At 43.0% G+C, this 18,595-nt stretch overlaps 2 protein-coding genes across 6 annotated transcripts in view; one reads left to right on the top strand and one right to left on the bottom strand.

Moving 5' to 3' along the window:
* LOC120743339 (voltage-dependent calcium channel subunit alpha-2/delta-4-like) overlaps positions 1–18,595 on the top strand; it is an 80,549-nt gene that overhangs the window by 36,615 nt on the left and 25,339 nt on the right. The window lies entirely within an intron of this gene.
* Positions 208–10,613, bottom strand: LOC120743341 (leucine-rich repeat and transmembrane domain-containing protein 2-like). The gene is made up of 4 exons (XM_040046952.1): positions 10,341–10,613; positions 2,755–2,894; positions 1,717–2,382; positions 208–1,468 (listed from the first exon to the last, which is right to left on the bottom strand). The coding sequence occupies exons 2-4, from the start codon at positions 2,798–2,800 to the stop codon at positions 999–1,001; spliced, it is 1,182 nt and encodes a 393-aa protein (XP_039902886.1). The 5' UTR covers positions 2,801–2,894; positions 10,341–10,613; the 3' UTR covers positions 208–998.

Raw genomic sequence — 18,595 nt, 5'->3', positions numbered from 1 at the left:
AACATGCAGTGGAAATGAAGTTCAAGGTAACTTCTCCTCCCCGGTCAAAAGCAAAGGAGAACACGACTCTCAGAACTCTGTAAGGAAGTAGTCCTCTCACTCACATTTAAGAACAGCGATTTAGAGGTTGTGAAATGGACCAAAAACACTTCTTTAAAAAGAAAAAATACCCAGTTTAGATAAATAAAGAGTTTATTACCTTCAGCATGATTAACAGTCCTTGAGTTCAATTACACTTCAATTTATTTCATGTGCTTATCACATGTGAGCTGATCTCCTCACGCTCTTTCTTTACTTCACAATGTTGGAGATAATAGTCATCGCTGTTTCGTTGTGCTGGATTAGAAGCTGTTGCAGCTCTAAGCTTGCCCTCTAGGTGGCAGTACAGCTCTAGTATTGTTTGAATGCAGTTAACCTGTGATGAAGCTTAAAGCAGCGTTTACCTGACAGCAGCAGAACTCTGATGTGGTTCAAAGTGTTTGTTGTTCTGAGGAGATTCAGCGGGGGCATCCACCTAACACAGGTACAAAGAATTACTCTGCAGAATGGGGAATGTAAAACACGCACAGCTGATTAAGAGAAAAGTAATTTTTTGCAGCTCACATCAAGAGAAATGTCACACATTCACAGACGTTTGTACTTTTTGACTTTGTGCTTCTTGGGCTTAGATCCAAAGACGGGAACTAAATGTAGATTCATATTTCTAAAGAAGAAACACACATGAAGGGAAAGTCAAGGTGCAGAAGTGCCAAACAGCAGCTTGAGAGAAGTTTCAAAGCTGGCTGAGGGATGCAGCGCAGGGAATAACAATTCACAGAGCATCCATACATTAAAAGAAGTACTGCAGAATCACAGCTTCACTGGATTTAGTCCGCTCCATTAAGCTGCACAATCAGTCCCCACCTGGAGAGTTTCGCCCAGTGAGCTGCAGGGTTTCTCTCTGCAGACCTCGTCTCATCAGTGATGAGAGCTGAAGTACAGAGGCAGAAATCAGTGTGTTAGAAACTGCTGATTCGATAACTGTGCACGAAGCCGCAGGCCTCTTTGGGCGGCGTTTCCTCCAGTGAGGTCGGGGATGACGTCTGCCCGTCTTCCAGGTCGGTGTCAGCTCCAGACTCAGCCATCAGGGGCTGCCCGCGGCTCTTCATCTCTTTCTGGTAGCGGGCTACCAGCGAGGCGTAGACGCACCCGTAAGTCGCTGCCACCACCATCATGACGCACACTGTGCCGCACACAACGGCCGCAACTACCTGCGTGCCCTGTGCCCGGCGGACGCTCGCGGGTCTGTAGCGCTGACGGATGCAATCATCGGCACCTCCGACCCGGCCGGGCGGGCAAGGAGGCCGGGTGGCGCCTTCCTTGGTTGAAGTCTGGAGGCAGTAGCTGAACATCTCTGCTGGCACGCTGCGGATGTCCCTGCCCTTCAAATCCTCCGGGAGGCTGCACTGCATCACATCTACCTGCCCATCTATAAAACAGATGGAGAGGGGACACAAAAACAAGGGGAAAGAAGGAGGAAGGGAGAAAGAAGGGAACCAGGAGAGACAGGGAAGGATTGAAAGATATAGAGGTCAATGTACTCTTAGATGTCTTTGCTCAGCATACATCCATCCTGCAGAGCGGAGATTAATTGCTTAGATTATACACCCCAGACTCGCTCCGGTAAAGTCTTAAAGTATTTGAGATATGGAGAGGCCTGCTAACAGCCCTGCTCACCCCTGTAAATCAACCACTCCATCCAGTGCTTGAAGTCTCTCAGCTTGCAATCGCATTTCCAAGGGTTTCCTACCAGCAGGAGGTGCTGTAGCCCCACCAGGGGTTCAAATGTGACTCTGTCCAGGGTGACAAGCCAGTTGCTGGCCAGAGACAGCCAGGTGAGTCTCTGAAGCCCATCCAGCAGGCCCTTGGGCAGCCACAGGAGGCCGTTGGAGGACAGATCGAGTTCCTGCAGCTGCCATAGCCCCTTGAAAACCTCCTTGCTCAATCCAATACTCCCCTGACTTCCATTGAAGGCATCGACTGTCGCTGCGCTGCTGTTGAGTTTACTGAGGTAGTTGGTGGACAGGTTTAAGCGGCGCAGGCTGTTCAGGCCTAGGAAAGCTCCTGGCTGCACGGTTGAAAAGTGGTTCTGGGAAAGATCCAGTACCTCCAGGCTGCTGAGGTTGGACAGCTCAGCTTTGCCCAGGAAGGTGAGATTGTTCTGGGGTAGGTGGAGTGCCAGAGAGTCCTGGGCGAGCAGCCCAAGGATAGGCGTCAGAGAGAGGAGTCCAACAGCAGTGCAGTCAGTCGTATTGCCATAGCAGGTGCAGACACCAGGACAGCCTGTGACGGAACCCAGAAGTCCCAGCAGAACCAACACCAGAGTGGACAGAGCCACGCAGACTGGAAGACACGAGAAACGAACAGAATAACAGCGTCTTTTACACTGCCAAAACTATCAGTACATATTTTAGAAACATTTAAACCTCATGCATTAACTCTGTGAAGCTATATTCAGTTTGATGTTGTAAACTTGCAAGCCTATTTCCTCAGTTCACCTAAATTAGCTTTTTAATGAATCATAGTAGATTTTCCTCTGTTATAAGCAGATCACTGCAGATTAATTCCTGCAGTGATTCATGTTGACGTCTCAGTCACCAGTGCTGGAGTCGCTCAGGTTTGTCGGCACACTTAATTTTAGCTTTCTGGTAGGTAAACTATACATTATATTTAGGTGAAGATATAGGTTTTGTATAGTATATGAAGTGGACTCACCCAGTCTCTCCAGATGACTTCGTCCATACTGGTGCTGGTTCTTCATGTCTGCCACATCAAATCCACTGAAACCTCAGGCTGCCATCCAGCTGTTCTTTCTCTCGGCTGGGTCACGCAAACTTTCAGCTTTGGAGAGTGTCCTGAAAAAAATGTACATGCAGAGCTAAACATGAATTGGAGTTGCAAATTGTGAACTACTATTGAGATCTTTTACAAAAAATAGTTGCAAATATTATTAATCAGCACAAGACTGTAGCCTAAAGGATTAGGTACATGATTAGTTTCATAAACACAAAAAAAATATTTTATGATATGAGTCAAAGAGTATAAGTAAAAGTTATAATACTACCATAATGTTTAGTTTCAAAATGTACTTAAAGAACTTAACGTAACTTAAGTTCATAAGAATGTATATTTCTTTAATGCTGAAACATGAAGATGAACTAAACCTTTACAATAAATAAATAAATAAATAAAGTCAGATATTTCCATCCAAAAGTAAGGTAAAAGTGCAAAGAAATACTGGAGTATAAGTATTGTGTATATATAGTATATGGGCATTGTAATAGTACCATTACTAAGGCTACTGAAACAAATGTAGGGTTCAGAGTGAAAGGAAAAGGTTCATGTATCCTGTGTGTATGCGCCCCTCCCCCTACACACAGAGTGGAGAACAAATTTTATCCAAAATATGAAAATCACTCATTCAAATGACTTCAAACTCGGCACTCCACTTACTCGGGCTCCCAGCCGCACACACAGATAGTTTGAAGAGAATTTATGAGTGGTTTTGGAACTAGATAAAGAAAATATGAAACTACATACAGACATACTCATAGCGTCCAGTGACCGTCCTAGCCATGTCTGTTAGGTAAGACGAGAAGGTGAACTGGACTTTAATTTGGGAATTTTGGACAACTGGGGGGAAAAGCCGCCCTTTTAGAATAACAGGTCATCTTTGTGATGCTTTATCTTTATTCAGGTTTCCATTTATCCACTCACTGCTATCTTTTCCTTCTGGTCCAGGGCTTCAAACTGATTGTTTCCTTTCTACAAGCCTGTTTTTAATTTAAATCACAAAGAGTGCAGCTCAGTATGGAAGATTAAGTGGAGTATGTCAGATTAAAAACTGCAGACTTGTGCTGTAATGGGCAGCTTTTTTGCACGCCCTCAATCCTTTTCATTCTTCTCCTTTCTTGCTCAGAGAAAACGCACAATGCGCTTCATGCTGAAGTGGAATAATCCTCTGTGTTTTCATCCACCAACATCAGAGGAAAAGTCATTGCCAACTTTTGTCTTCTTAACGCCCACTCGCAGTTCCTGTACGCTGTGGATACAGTAGAGCATTGTTTCACACATGCAATCAAGAAAACTGTTTAAATTTTTTGACGATTCTCTCTTTTTTATAAAAAAAAAAAAAAATCGTTGACTTTACTTCTCTTGATATCTTTGGATGTTTGGGGCACTTCTGATATGCAGAGGAAAGTGTGCAGGGGGAGATAAAGCTGCAGTGGAAAAAGAAAAGTGCTGTCACTCCACCATCCATCTTTAACTGCTGTAAAGAGCTGGAGAAACGCTGCCTCAAGGTCTTTCTTTTGTTGCAGGTCCTTCTTTTGTTAACTTGGCACAAAGATGTCCGTCACTCTGCTGTGAACTGTGTGAGGCAGAAAGTCGCCTTCGGGGCACAACTGACATTAGAAAACAGGGGAAATTACAATGCAGGTATAGAAGCGAGATAATGGCTCCCTCAAAGAATATTTGACGTCACTTTACATCATCAAGAGACCAGGGGGAAAAAATCAGGGCCTTCATCCCAGGATGATATTGACAGGCACATCCTCTGTGTATGAATAGAAGATAATGTACTGTAAGTACTGGTGCTCAGAGTGTCTGCAGGATTAGACTGTCCTCATCAGAAGCCGTCACCTCAACAAAACCAAAGCAGAGGCAGAGTAACCCCAGTGTGTTGGCTTTTGTGTTCTGCACACTGTGAAGGGGAGTGAAATGAGAATCCTGCAACCAGACTTTGAGGGACAGCTGTCATTTGCATTTGATCTTCAGAGTTGCCCTTAAGAGGATGAGCATGCAGAATCACCTCTGATGCTTTCTGATGTTGGTGCTGGATCCGAAGTATTTGTAGAAAGAACAAAATCTCACATTGTATAAATCCTTCAGGCAGAGCTGAACTCGATGTCTTTATCCAGATCCCTTTACTTTGGGATTAAAGTACCAGTGAGCACCCTCGGTGCTCTACACTCGCCCGCCGCTGCACACTCAAACACATGCGCAGCTGCGAGCCGAGGACCAAAAACAAACGTAGGGGCTGGTGTGTCATTTTCTGTTTATCAATCTGTGAAGTTGCTCCTGGCTGCTTTTCTGCTGTTTCTCTCCTCAGTCGTTCGCTCCTTGTAGCTCGCCCTCCTCTCTGCCCTACTTGGCGTCTCCTTCTTTGGACTTTTAAGGACACCCCTGAGAGCACAGAGGCTGCTGGGTGTAGGTCGAGGACGCTAGGTCCAAAATCAAATTTTCCCAGTGGGTTTATTCATAAAAAAAAATACAGTCTCTGAGACAGTCAAGGAAAGACTGCTGGTTTTTTTCTGATGGAGGCTTTTGATGCTAGCTCTGGTAAATACCTGAGTTAGTCTATTGTATGAATCAAAATGTCTATATAATGGAAGCAAATATTTAAAATATAAATAGGATAAAGCTTTAGTTGCATGTTATTTTGCAGATTTTAAACTCCAAATCAGCGGTCCCCAACCTTTTTTGTGCCACGGGCCGGTTTATGTCGGACGATGTATTCACGGACCGGCCTTTAAGGTGTCACAGATAAATACAACAAATGAAACCAGTATTGGTACCAAAAAAGGAAGATTTATTCATAACACACGGGAAAAGACCCAGGGAAACCGAGTTAACGATAAAAACGATTAAAAAATAACGATAAAAACTTCACACCCGAGCCTCAAATCTTGTAGCCCGGTACCAAACGACTCATGGTCCAGTACTGGTCCATGGCCCAGGGGTTGGAGACCGCTGATTTCTATATTAAAAAATAAATAAATAAATACTAATCAGCAGTGTACAATGAGTTAAAGTCATCTATAGCTACAATGCTAAACCGATGAATATATTAATGGATCAAAATTGATGTTCCAGGAATGTGTAATAAAGTTCACCCCTATTTCTTCCATGGGAAGTGGGAGGGTAAGTAGCAGCAAGGTGCTGCTAATCAAATTACTTGATTAACTGATCATCAGCAAGTGTGAGCAGCTCTATTAAAGCACAAGTTTTGTCAGTTTGCTGATTTAAAGTATTTAAGTGTTCTGTGTTAACACATTCTCAGCAAATTCACCCGGTGCAATGGTCAGAGAACAACCCAAAAGCTCCATCTCAGACTCTACAGGTTAGCTCAGTGAGCATGTTAAATGTCGAAGTTCATGACAGCACAGTTAGAAAGAGACTGAACAAGTATGGCTTGTTTGGAAAGGTTGCCAGGAGAAAACTCTTCTCTCTAAAAAGGACAGCACAGCTTAGGTTTGCAAAGCTACATCTCAACAAACGAAAAGACTTTGGGAAAGATGTTCTCTGGACCAAAGTGGAGCTGTTTGGCAGTAATGCACAAACAGCTTATACTAACTGTCCACACGGTGATAAGGGCCTGATGATTTGGGTTTGTTGTGCAGCCACAGGATCCAGGCACCTTGACTGAGTCAGGTGTTCTCAAGCTAAACGTGAGGCCAACTGTCCAACAGCTAAAGCTTTGTCCAAAATGGATCACACTACAGGGCAATAATCTCGGATGCTGTGGTGGACCCTTCAGAGAGCTGTGCATAACTAAATGTGGCAAACCTCAGTGAACTGAAGAGTGGACCAAATTCCTCCACAGTGATGTGAGAGATTGATAAAGTCGCACAGAAAACAGTTTCTGCAACTTGTTGCTGCTAAAGTACAAAGTCCTGTGAAATCCTCCTTTTCACATGACTACTACTGATTCTATCAGGATGCTGAAACATCTTCCTTATTAAGAATTATTATGACTTTTTCTTAAGTACAGAGTAAATATTTGTTTCCCCACTTTGTTTGGCATTGAAACCATATTTTACAATCTTTAGTCTCTGGTGTAGTGCTACTTCTATGCCAGTTTTCTACACTGCATTTACTTCAGAGCAAATATTCTGATTTCCTGTGGGACATCTCTGCCTTGTTCTTGGTCTCCTTCTCTTTTCCGCACCATTTAAAAAATCCTGGAGACGCCCCAGAGACTGAGACTTGCAGTGCCAGTATGGCCTCTGAGGATCTGCAGAGAAAGTATTTCATCCTCTCCTGTGCTTTCCTGCGTTCTGATAGGTTAGAAGTGTAAAAGTGCACTTTGCATGCTCTTCTACACCGAGCCCGGAGAAGCATGTTTTTGATATATATGTGTATATATTTTCTGGGGCCATAAAGTACTAAAGTTTAATATCCAGCTCTACTAATCACACAATATTGGGTTGTAGAAGTCTTTGAAATAATTGCGTTCCTGTGGTTTGAGCTATACTGTAATATTCTTTGTGGGTTTTATGTCTCTTCAACGTTCAAACGTTTCCCACCCCAGAAGCCCATATTCCTCCTCATTCTGCAGGACACAGCATGGATCCTCCCACAGTAACGTCCCAGTAAAAGCTTTCCCAGTTATAAAAACTGAAGCAAAATGTTCCTCCGTCCCTCCTGTGTTTCAACTTTATGGAGGTTTTGTGAGCAAACGGCTGTTGAGTTGAAGCAGCTTGTCAAATGCACCATCAGCCAGATTAGACGCCACCCACACAGATGCGAGGGGTCGCAGATTAGAACTCCAGTTTCAATCCCTGAGCAGGGCAGATGCCTGTGCAGGAGTCCAGATGTTGTTTAAACATCTGATCCCAGAAAACACCACCTCCCACCCCGCCCACCCGACCCGACCCGACCAGCCTCTGACCCGCGCTGTCTCGGTTTTTATTATCGTACTATTACCACACACACATCTGCTGTTTTTATTTGGCCTGTCAGTTAAATCACTTTCACAGCGGTAAACAATATACAGCCGATCTCCTCATACACACTGAGCCACTCTGGTAACAGCTAGCATCATGCAGCCATGATTTTCTTTTTGGAGAATGTCACCTTGTTGGTTGTTTCTCTGCAGCAGTCTAAGTTCCACACTGAGTGGGTCTTCCTATGTGTTTATCAAGGAAGTGAGTTCCTTGGTTTATTTAAGTTGATGCACGAGCTCAGTTATTATAACCCTAAATGGTTGCTTTGTAGTTGGGTTAGTTTAATCAGACATACTGGCGATTGGTAGCTGTAATACAACCAGTTTTACACCCATTTATTAGTGTAAAATTGCTTGTTGGGAATAATGACCCAAAAATCCAAATATTTACTTAATATTGGTGAATAACAGTGTAATGCTTGACAGGATTTGTCTTTATTTCAGTACCATGGTTAGCTCCTGGGGTAGATTAGCAACAAGCACTGTAGCCTCTGCCAGTCTTTTGCTGTGAATCGCTGCTCGCTAACACATTCAAATAAGTTTAGCATTGTTTTAACACATGTGCTGTCCTGGGGTCATTTCTGACCCCTGAGGACAACAGGTGTATGGCAATCGGGAGGACATTATGAGGGTTAATTAACTGCTTTTTATCACTAGTTTAAACAAGAAACAGACAAATAGTGACTAGTAAACACCCTGGAGTTCTACCTGGGCTTTAATAGGTTAATTCCAGTGCGTCAAAATAAATATTTTCTTATCATTTAGCAGGTTACATTTGTATTAATGGACTGACCTTAACACCATTCCCCCCGACTCTGAGATTAGTGGGGTTCAAGAAGCGAGCGTCAGTGAGGTTTGAATTAGGCCGCGATGTTTTCACAATGCAGGTGACGTGTGTGAATTATTGGGGATAATTCAGAGGATTTTGCTTTGTTTCAACCATTAATGAATGAAAGTCACTTGAATGAGTGACTGAAAGCATTATGTTATATGCATGTGCTAAATTACTGGGTGAAATTGATGTTTCAGTTATCCTTCCTGACATCTGCTGAAGGTAAAAGGCTGCAGGGCTCTGTGACATTTTACCTTTAGTTATTAACTTATCCCCAAGCTGTAACACCACAGTGTTTCTTACAGACACTCAGTGCTCCAAAAATCTGTTGTTGAATTGAGGTGAACTGGAGTTTCCCCCTCAGCTCCACGTCTCTCTGATCAAATTAAGTTTTTGTCCCGCTGTAACTGCCAGCAGTGGTTCTGGTCATTAAATCAGACCTTGAGGCTTCAAAAACATTTCCTCAAAAACCTCTTAATCGTTAATGCTGCTCTTATTTCTTTATATCATCTTTTTATTGACTGTGCAGTGATTCTAACAACAGCCTTCTCACTTAAAGTTCTCTCTTTAAGCCTTTCATTATCTGCTCAGGCTGAAATGGTGTAAGACAAATCAGCAAACAGCTTTCCACTTATGTGGAAAAGTGGAGGGTTATTATCTCGATTTAAAACTCCACTGTTCCGATTTTGTCATTGAAGTGCTGCCATGTGACGTTCCCCGCTTCATCTGCAGTGCATCGCCATGCTTTTCTGGGCTCTAACTTGGCATCCGGCGAGCTGCTTAATGGCCTCTGACAGGCAGTCTCTCCCCCACCCCCCCCCCCCCCCCCGTGGCTGCACTTTTCCTCCAAACAGCCTGAGAATGAGGCATCCGAGCGTTGGGTCCAAAAGGCCGAGAGCACAAACACACTGCAGCATCCACACTGAGGCGGGCAGGGAGACAACAGGGAGCAAGTAAACAACACGCACACATACACACACTGAATACATGCCAAAAGCGTGTGCGTACGCGCGCACACACACACACACACACACACACACACACACACAAGCTCACTCCCACACGCTTTTAGACTCTCTTTCTATTAAAAGCATCAGCTTGTACTCTGCATGGCCTGAAGGATGTGGACACCCAAAGATTTCAGCCGTGTGTGTTGGATGAACGGGGGACTCCAAAGTCTGGACATTAACGGGCGTCACTAACAGCCCGGTTTCCCATTCAAGCTCGTAAAAATTTGTGAAGTCAAACACTGATGCATGGTGATGAGGTCTGGCTCACAGGCAGGTTTCTGTGCAGATCTCCACACCACACTGGAAAAATCATTCCTTTATGGCAATTTCCCGGTGCGTGGGGGGAGATGTCATGTTGAAACAGGAATAGGGGCAAACTGTGGAAACCCAAAGTACTCATTACATGCCCTACAGCTGCAACAGTAAGTCAAGATGCTATTTTAATCTGTGGGACACGTTTGTCCAGTTTCACAATGGATTAAAAATGGAAATAATCATCATGAATGAAATGAAAAGTTGCAGGTCTGGCAGAGAGATGAAACAGGCTGAAACAAACACTAAGTTAAAGTTACAGTGGACGAGTGTCCACTTATTTCTGCTCACCTATTGTTCACCCTCATGCACAGTTGTATAGACAAAAACACACACTTTCAAAGGCATGTTATTGAGTATACCCCCCCCCCCCCCCCCACACACACACACACACACACACACACACACAAGAGCCGCTCACCATCTGCTGCAGTTTCAGCCTCCAAAGAGAGAAAGAGGAGAGGAACTGTTCTTTTTCTCCTTCATCTGCAGCATTCGGTAAAGGAGCAGCTCTAAAGGCAGCGATTTCTGGATTCTGATTGAACCAGCTTTCTCTCTTCAAGGGCACAAAGTGGTTTCGGTTTAAAAGCCAGAGGCTCGAGTCTTTGTTCAAACCAGAATCTGGAGTTTTATTCCGGATCAAACACGGCTCACATTCGTTCTCCTCGTCTTCGTTCACGTTGCTCGCTGTCTTGGCTTCCTCCGATCGTTGTGCGCTCTGTCCAGCACACACCCAGCCCACCGACTGAGGACGGGCGAGCCTCTGTGTGTAAAAAAAGAGGGAGAGAGAGAGGGCTAGGGAAGCCACATGCTGCTGCTAATGCTGCGTGTGTGCGCGTGGGTGTGTGTGTGTTGGTGCGCTGGAGCACCCGTCCTCTCTGTGTTGCATCGAGTGTGTAATGTGCATTAAAGCTGTTTGACAGAAATAGTAACAGCAGAGTGCGTTGCAGCTGCAGGCTGAGCTCTGAATGAAGAGAGTCGGAGAGAAAGTAATCGGTAGTATTTCTTCACGGTACCTTAACTGCTGCATGTGCCAGGGCGGCAAATTTACAACGTGCTAGAGAGACTAAAACAATCTAATTTGTCAGAAGTATTAGTGTTTATATGAGACATCAGATGGATTTATGGAGACGATACAAAAACTTTGACTTCAGGTAACTGCTGATGCAGAGCACTGATCCCATATCAGTGTTAAATTAATAAGGCAGACCCCAATCTGGTCCACTGGACGGCTATGGAAATGTGTGTGAGGGCATAAACTTTTAACTGTTTTATGGCAATTCCTGCTGATAAGGAGCTCCCCCACTGACACCAAAGTAAATAAGAACTAGATGAATAATTAAATGACAGAAAATTCTTGTTTTTCACAATCTACAAGATAAATTTCTAATTTTAACAGTGTGGTTTCAGTAAAAAATGGACAATGGACTGTGAAAAAAATCAAAATGTTCCATTTTATAATTACAAGAAAGTATGTGCAATGAGCTAACAGGACCTTGTCTGTAATTTTACACATTCATTTCTTACAATTTATGCCCAAAGAGTCATGCTTGACAGACTTTTAATGTACTACAGCAGCATTTCTTTGTCATGTAGGGAAAAAAAACGAGATTTATTATTGAAATTGCACTTTTTTTCCTTCAATTTAAATATATCAGGGATTTACTGTGCAGTGAGTTTGACATCCCTGGAATAAACTTTATTTATCACTTTGAGGAAAATGCTGGGACTCATCCTCTTATGTTTGAGGCAACGTTAGGCTCGACTTAAACACTTCTCTCCTCACTTAGCAACAAAGTATACCAAACGTGTATCACATTCAAGAATATAAATGTACTGAATTTCTCTTTGTTAGTAAAAGAAAAAAGAAAAGAAAGGAAAATTACTTAATAATTAGACAATCATACACAGAGTGGAGCAGAGAGACACAGGTGGCATAAAATAATGTGTCGATGACAACTTGTTACATCAGCTTAATTAAAGTTTCCACCCACAGACTGTCTGTGGTTACATGGGACGTAATGAGTTAACGAGCTAAGTCAAAAGCTTTTGTACACAGTCAGAGAGAAGCTCTTGGTGTATGTGACGATGTGGAATACCTCCAAACTGTTGATCCTTGCAGTTAGCATCCTCCGTGCTATGTTAGCTCTCCGATGCCAGATGCTGAAATATGCATTTCTAAAAATATGTCAGTTTTCTGTTAATCTCCAACCTCTGCGAGGGAAAATATGTATGACCCGACCAGTTGGTGCTGGTGATTGCACTTGTCTAAATGCACTTGCTAACTAACCACCAAGGATTAACTTTAAAAACAGTGATACCAACCAAAAATTGAGAATGTGCACCTTTTAATATAAAATTTTAAGCTGAAACTAGTGCATTTTAAATGGAACAACTTTTACTTTCAAAGTCAGAGTCATTATACAGACTACAATCAACCACGGCAACCTGTTAGCAATAAAAGCAATCACAAGGAGCAGCACCATATACCTCTTTTCCACCAATTTCACCCCGCAAGCAACCTTCTGGAACCACCTGTCAGGCACTCGGGTCTCACCTCTGATTGGTTGTCTCTGTTTGTCTCGGGCCATAGCCTGACTGTTACTGGGACTCTGCAGCCTGCTTTGCAACCCAGCTCCCCCTTTTCAAGCTGTGTGACTTCATCAGTGTTATATCTGCTGCTGCTATCAGTGCCTGCTGTGGTCTGTGTTGGGGGGTTTGCCTCTCTGCTCGTGTATGTGTGTGAAAGAGCAGGGAGGTCTCGGAACAGACACATGCTGACAAGTATAAATTAGTGAAATGGAAAGAGAAGGAAATAACCACCCTCTTTGTACTAACGTGGTCCTGACTGAACTAAAAATAATGAGTCTTACTGAAGCACAGTGAAAGATTAAATAGCAGATGTAAGTAAAGATAAAGAAAGAAAACAGAGCAGGCCACTCGGGGCTCTTACTGCATCGTCAGATTTGCATTTCACATTCATAAAAATGGGTTAGATAAACTATATTGATCACTGTGGTGAAATCATCTTACCTCAGCAACACTGTAGCACGATCCAGAAACTACAAATGCAGTTATCAAAAACAATAAGAGAAATTTTCAAAGATTGCTAATGTAGGTAGAAATTCATATGTACAGGCCAGTAAAGGTATGCATAAGTATATGGAATATTAAAGAATAAGATTAACACTATAAACAGAGCTGACAATAAATTGGATCATAAAATTTTTATGTTCTGAGTGGTGCTCTCACTTTTTCAGCACACTCAACACAAATGAGAAGTTGGTGGTCTATTAAAATAAAACACAGGCTTCAGCTACAGATTAAAATACTCAGAGACAAAGGGAGAATAACTGTTACATGAATCCCTCAGTATTTGTGTGTATTTTTACTTTATGTCAACAAGCATGAATAAATGTGGTGCTTGTTTTGTCCCGTCCTTGCAGACTGCAGCAGAAACAGTTCAGCTGCAGCTCTGAAGGGCGGCGATAAGGACGCTGCTGACAGGAAAGGAGAAAAAAACTGAGAAATGAAATCAAACGGCAGAGCAAAGCCGCAGACCACTGAGTCTGCAGAGAGGCTATTTTAGAGGAATGACTGAGAGTGATGCCTTAAGAGGTTTAAAAGACCCAAAGGTCAGGACACTCCCCAAACACAAATGCAGTGTCACATTTCCCCCTTCTGCTACGAGCCTGCTATTACACACTGAGCTCGGGGGGGGGGGTCCCAGTACTGTACTCTCTTAAAGTACAGACAGAATTTCCTTGCTGTCCAAAGGCTGCATCATCAACCTGCAGCCAGCAACCTTTGAACTGGCAGAAGCTGATTGTTTTTTGGGACTAGCAGAAACAAATTTTAGGCACAATATTGATGTGACATCATCTTTTAATCCCTTAAGATTACAGTTATGTTCACATCTGTGCCTTTATATGGATACTTTCACATATTTGTCTACCCAAATATGACATTTTAGTGTAAAATGCATGTAAGAAATATGATCTTGTTCCTATTAGGAGCTGTTGTTGTTTAGCCTGTGGCTAAATGAAGTCTAACGTTACGCCTATCTGCAATTTTCTCTTTAACAGCAGGGCTCTGTTCATTATTAGCTTGCTGGTGCCTGTTTCCCCATCCAACAGTGACAGATCAACTTCATCCGTCCAATAATTCTTCTCTTTTGCCACTGTTTTTGGACGGATGTTCACATTTAGGTCAGAGAAGACAGATGGTTTGAAAGAGGAGTGAAAGAAGCCATCTACAGGGAGTGCAGAATTATTAGGCAAGTTGTATTTTTGAGGAATAATGTTATTATTGAACAACAACCATGTTCTCAATGAACCCAAAAAACTCATTAATATCAAAGCTGAATGTTTTTGGAAGTAGTTTTTAGTTTGTTTTTAGTTTTAGCTATTTTAGGGGGATATCTGTGTGTGCAGGTGACTATTACTGTGCATAATTATTAGGCAACTTAACAAAAAACAAATATATACCCATTTCAATTATTTATTTTTACCAGTGAAACCAATATAACATCTCCACATTCACAAATATACATTTCTGACATTCAAAAACAAAACAAAAACAAATCAGCGACCAATATAGCCACCTTTCTTTGCAAGGACACTCAAAAGCCTGCCATCCATGGATTCTGTCAGTGTTTTGATCTGTTCACCATCAACATTGCGTGCAGCAGCAACCACAGCCTCCCAGACACTGTTCAGAGAGGTGTACTGTTTTCCCCTCCTTGTAAATCTCACATTTGATGATGGACCACAGGTTCTCAATGGGGTTCAGATCAGGTGAACAAGGTGGCCATGTCATTAGTTTTTCTTCTTTTATACCCTTTCTTGCCAGCCACGCTGTGGAGTACTTGGACGCGTGTGATGGAGCATTGTCCTGCATGGAAATCATGTTTTTCTTGAAGGATGCAGACTTCTTCCTGTACCACTGCTTGAAGAAGGTGTCTTCCAGAAACTGGCAGTAGGACTGGGAGTTGAGCTTGACTCCATCCTCAACCCGAAAAGGCCCCACAAGCTCATCTTTGATGATACCAGTCCCAAACCAGTACTCCACCTCCACCTTGCTGGCGTCTGAGTCGGACTGGAGCTCTCTGCCCTTTACCAATCCAGCCACGGGCCCATCCATCTGGCCCATCAAGACTCACTCTCATTTCATCAGTCCATAAAACCTTAGAAAAACCAGTCTTGAGATATTTCTTGGCCCAGTCTTGATGTTTCAGCTTGTGTGTCTTGTTCAGTGGTGGTCGTCTTTCAGCCTTTCTTACCTTGGCCATGTCTCTGAGTATTGCACACCTTGTGCTTTTGGGCACTCCAGTGATGTTGCAGCTCTGAAATATGGCCAAACTGGTGGCAAGTGGCATCTTGGCAGCTGCACGCTTGACTTTTCTCAGTTCATGGGCAGTTATTTTGCACCTTGGTTTTTCCACACACTTCTTGCGACCCTGTTGACTATTTTGAATGAAACGCTTGATTGTTCGATGATCATGCTTCAGAAGCTTTGCAATTTTGAGACTGCTGCATCCCTCTGCAAGATATCTCACTATTTTTGACTTTTCTGAGCCTGTCAAGTCCTTCTTTTGACCCATTTTGCCAAAGGAAAGGACGTTGCCTAATAATTATGCACACCTGATATAGGGTGTTGATGTCATTAGACCACACCCCTTTTCATTACAGAGATGCACATCACCTAATATGCTTAATTGGTAGTGGGCTTTCGAGCCTATACAGCTTGGAGTAAGACAACATGCATGAAGAGGATGATGTGGACAAAATACTCATTTGCCTAATAATTCTGCACTCCCTGTATGTCCACTGTGAGCGACCGTCTTTGAACGGAGGCGGTGGTTTACGACACCAACTGTCTGCCATCTATAATCCGCCCACTCAGATACTGGGCTATCTGACCTCAGTAAGTCACATGATAGAGGGGGGCTAGGTCTCACAATGGGTTCACCCGAAACCTTGACTGATTGTGACCTACACCCGTTTTCACACCTTGGCTTGTTTGATTAGGCAGAGGATCAATAGGGGGTCCGTGACCCTCTTGGGGACACTCCCATAGGGCTTAAAATCTGGGACTCTCCACCATTTGACCCTAAAACTGAAGAAGCTTCTCGGATGAGAGGTGAAACGTCTTCAAGCAACTTAAAGAAGTCCAGACGCTTTTTTCCCCAAGCTCTTTAGCAGTGTAGGGACTAAGGCGTTATTAAGTAACGCGTTACAGTAACTACGTTATTATTGTGGTAACGAGCACGGTAACTAGTTAATATGCCAAAATCAGGAACGCGTTAGTCGTTACTGGGATTTAGATAGGCTCATTATTCGTTACTTCGTGTGGTGGCTATTGCGGAGCTTCCACAGATTTAGTAACATTAGCAAGTGGTGGAGGCCAGCAGGTGGATGAGGGAAAGAGGACGCAGGAGGAGGAGAGACCCGAGGCGGCTGCCGGTCCAAGTGTGAACTGAACTTCAGGTAAGAAGTTATGACCTGCAGTCTATCTGGGTCAGATATAAACCAAGTTTAGGTGGAGTTTATTTTCGTTATGCTGACTTTTTACAGTCAGTTACAATAACTCGTACTGCCTACTAGCTAGCATGACGGAGTTTATACAGCTGGGTGGGTGCTTTGATGTTACTGATGTTGAACTTTATTTTGTTCATAAGGTTAATTATTATGATGCCAGCCATCCCTTAAAAAACAGAATCGTCTCGTACTCAGAGAAAATATTAGCGTTTCTTATTGAGCTGAAAAGGAACACAGTTTGTCCAGTAATTCAGCTACAATGAAAAAGACACAAAGGTGGAGTTATTCTGTGTGGGGGGCACAAAGAAATACTTTTCTTTCTTATTCTCATTTAAAATGTCTCACTTTTAAAAAATAATTATCTGAATCTTACAACAAACGATTGATAGATTGATACATATATACCATCAGAACAGTGAACATCACTGTCACAACAGCGTTTATTTTCATTCAAAGGCTTTATGATTTTTCCTAGTCAAAATGCCCGGGCCAATTTTCTGTCCCAGTCCAGCCCTGTATGCAGCTCATCTGCAGTCTGGTGTTACCTACATCTTCCTATTCAGAAGGCAGAATTTCAGAGTTCCGAGTACAATCGAAAGCACCACGACTGCAGTTTTCGTGTTGGATGTAAAAGGCGCACATGACGCTGTGACGTAGGCTAGAATCATGGCAGCGGTCAATGACGGTCCAGGCGTGGGATTTCTCTCGTGGAAATGTGCACATTATCTTTTCCTTTCTATTGGTAGGTGGCACAGTGCACTGTGGCAAGTAAGCAAGCTAGAAGACTGGTAAAGTTATGGAAGCAACACATTAACAAGAGAATTCTGAGTAAAACCAAAGTTACTTTCCCTAGTAACTAGTTACTTTGAAAGTAACGAGTAACTTGAAGTAACTGAGTTACTTTTGATAGAAGTAACTAGTAATGTAACTAAGTTACTAATTTAAAGTAACTTACCCAACACTGCTCTTTAGACTACGATGACCTGGATGACTGAGAATCTTCACAGACATACTACCAAAGATACTTCTGTCAGTCAGATTATTCTGAAGAGGTCAATGATTCATTTGCCAGCAGCTGCAGAGTCTGGAGTTAAGATACTTAGCAAGTCCACTGGCAACGTTACCTGTAACATGAAAAACCAAACAGCCTTCCTGCACATGACTTCTTTGAGCTCTGTTTTCAGTCTCCACCACTCTCTGTGGGGAATATCTAAATGAGCTTTTTATCTGCAAAATACTCGTTTCATTCTAGTCTTTCCACTTCTGGCTGCCAAGAGAGTGTAAAGGGGCTTTTTATGCCTCTTACTCTGGAAACTAATAAGAGCAAAAATGAGGGTAAAATGGTGTCCAGACAGCTAATCAATGTGCTCACTATAGCACGCCTAAAAACTGAGCAGAACCACCAAATGAGCTGAAAACACTTTGTCAGGTCCAATGCTGCCAGAGACAGTTTCCACTTAGGTTTATACAGATATTTCTTGAATTGTTAGGAAGCTCTTAGAGTACTTTATGCTGGGTATTTGTATTCAACGAGGTGAGAATGAATGAACAAACAATCTGTTCCTGTGAGGGAGGCAAATGCATTTCTTCCCACAGGATGGACTAGCATCTTTCAGCTCAAAGTTGAAAGATCTTTAATCAACCCGAACAAAACTGAGAGAGTCTCTGGATCACAAACTGCACAGTTCTCAGCAGCACAGCAGAACCAGGAGCAAAAATGTGGCTCAAAGTAAAAGGTTGGAGGTCAGTGTGTCAGAGATCGTTAATGATGAGTTGCGGTTCTGTATTAAAAGCGCGGCGAGGTGCCTCATTGCCTCTGCACAGCCAATTAGTACTGAGTATTCTCTGTTCTTCAGAAACTAGACTAAAATTTAGTCTAAAGTGCAGGAATGGAGATGAAACTCTCTGCAGCAACCAAACAGACAAAAGTGTATTATTTTTTCTTCATACTGCAGCATCAGAGCAGAGTCTGCAGTCGGTGGAAGGCTCAATAACTAGCAGCTCGATAACAAGCAATGACCACAAATAAAAGCTTTTACGGCTGCTCGGCTTTTCCAATAATACCAGAACACAAGAGGCTTGACGTGCCGCCTCGTATCTCTCATCTGTAGGCTGCAGACCAGCTGCCTGCGTGAAG

Source organism: Simochromis diagramma, unplaced genomic scaffold, assembly GCF_900408965.1.
Source record: "Simochromis diagramma unplaced genomic scaffold, fSimDia1.1 OVJJ01000106.1, whole genome shotgun sequence".
Classification (NCBI taxonomy): domain Eukaryota; kingdom Metazoa; phylum Chordata; class Actinopteri; order Cichliformes; family Cichlidae; genus Simochromis; species Simochromis diagramma.
Note: the sequence above shows the minus strand (reverse complement) of the source record. Positions and strands in the feature narration are given on the sequence as shown.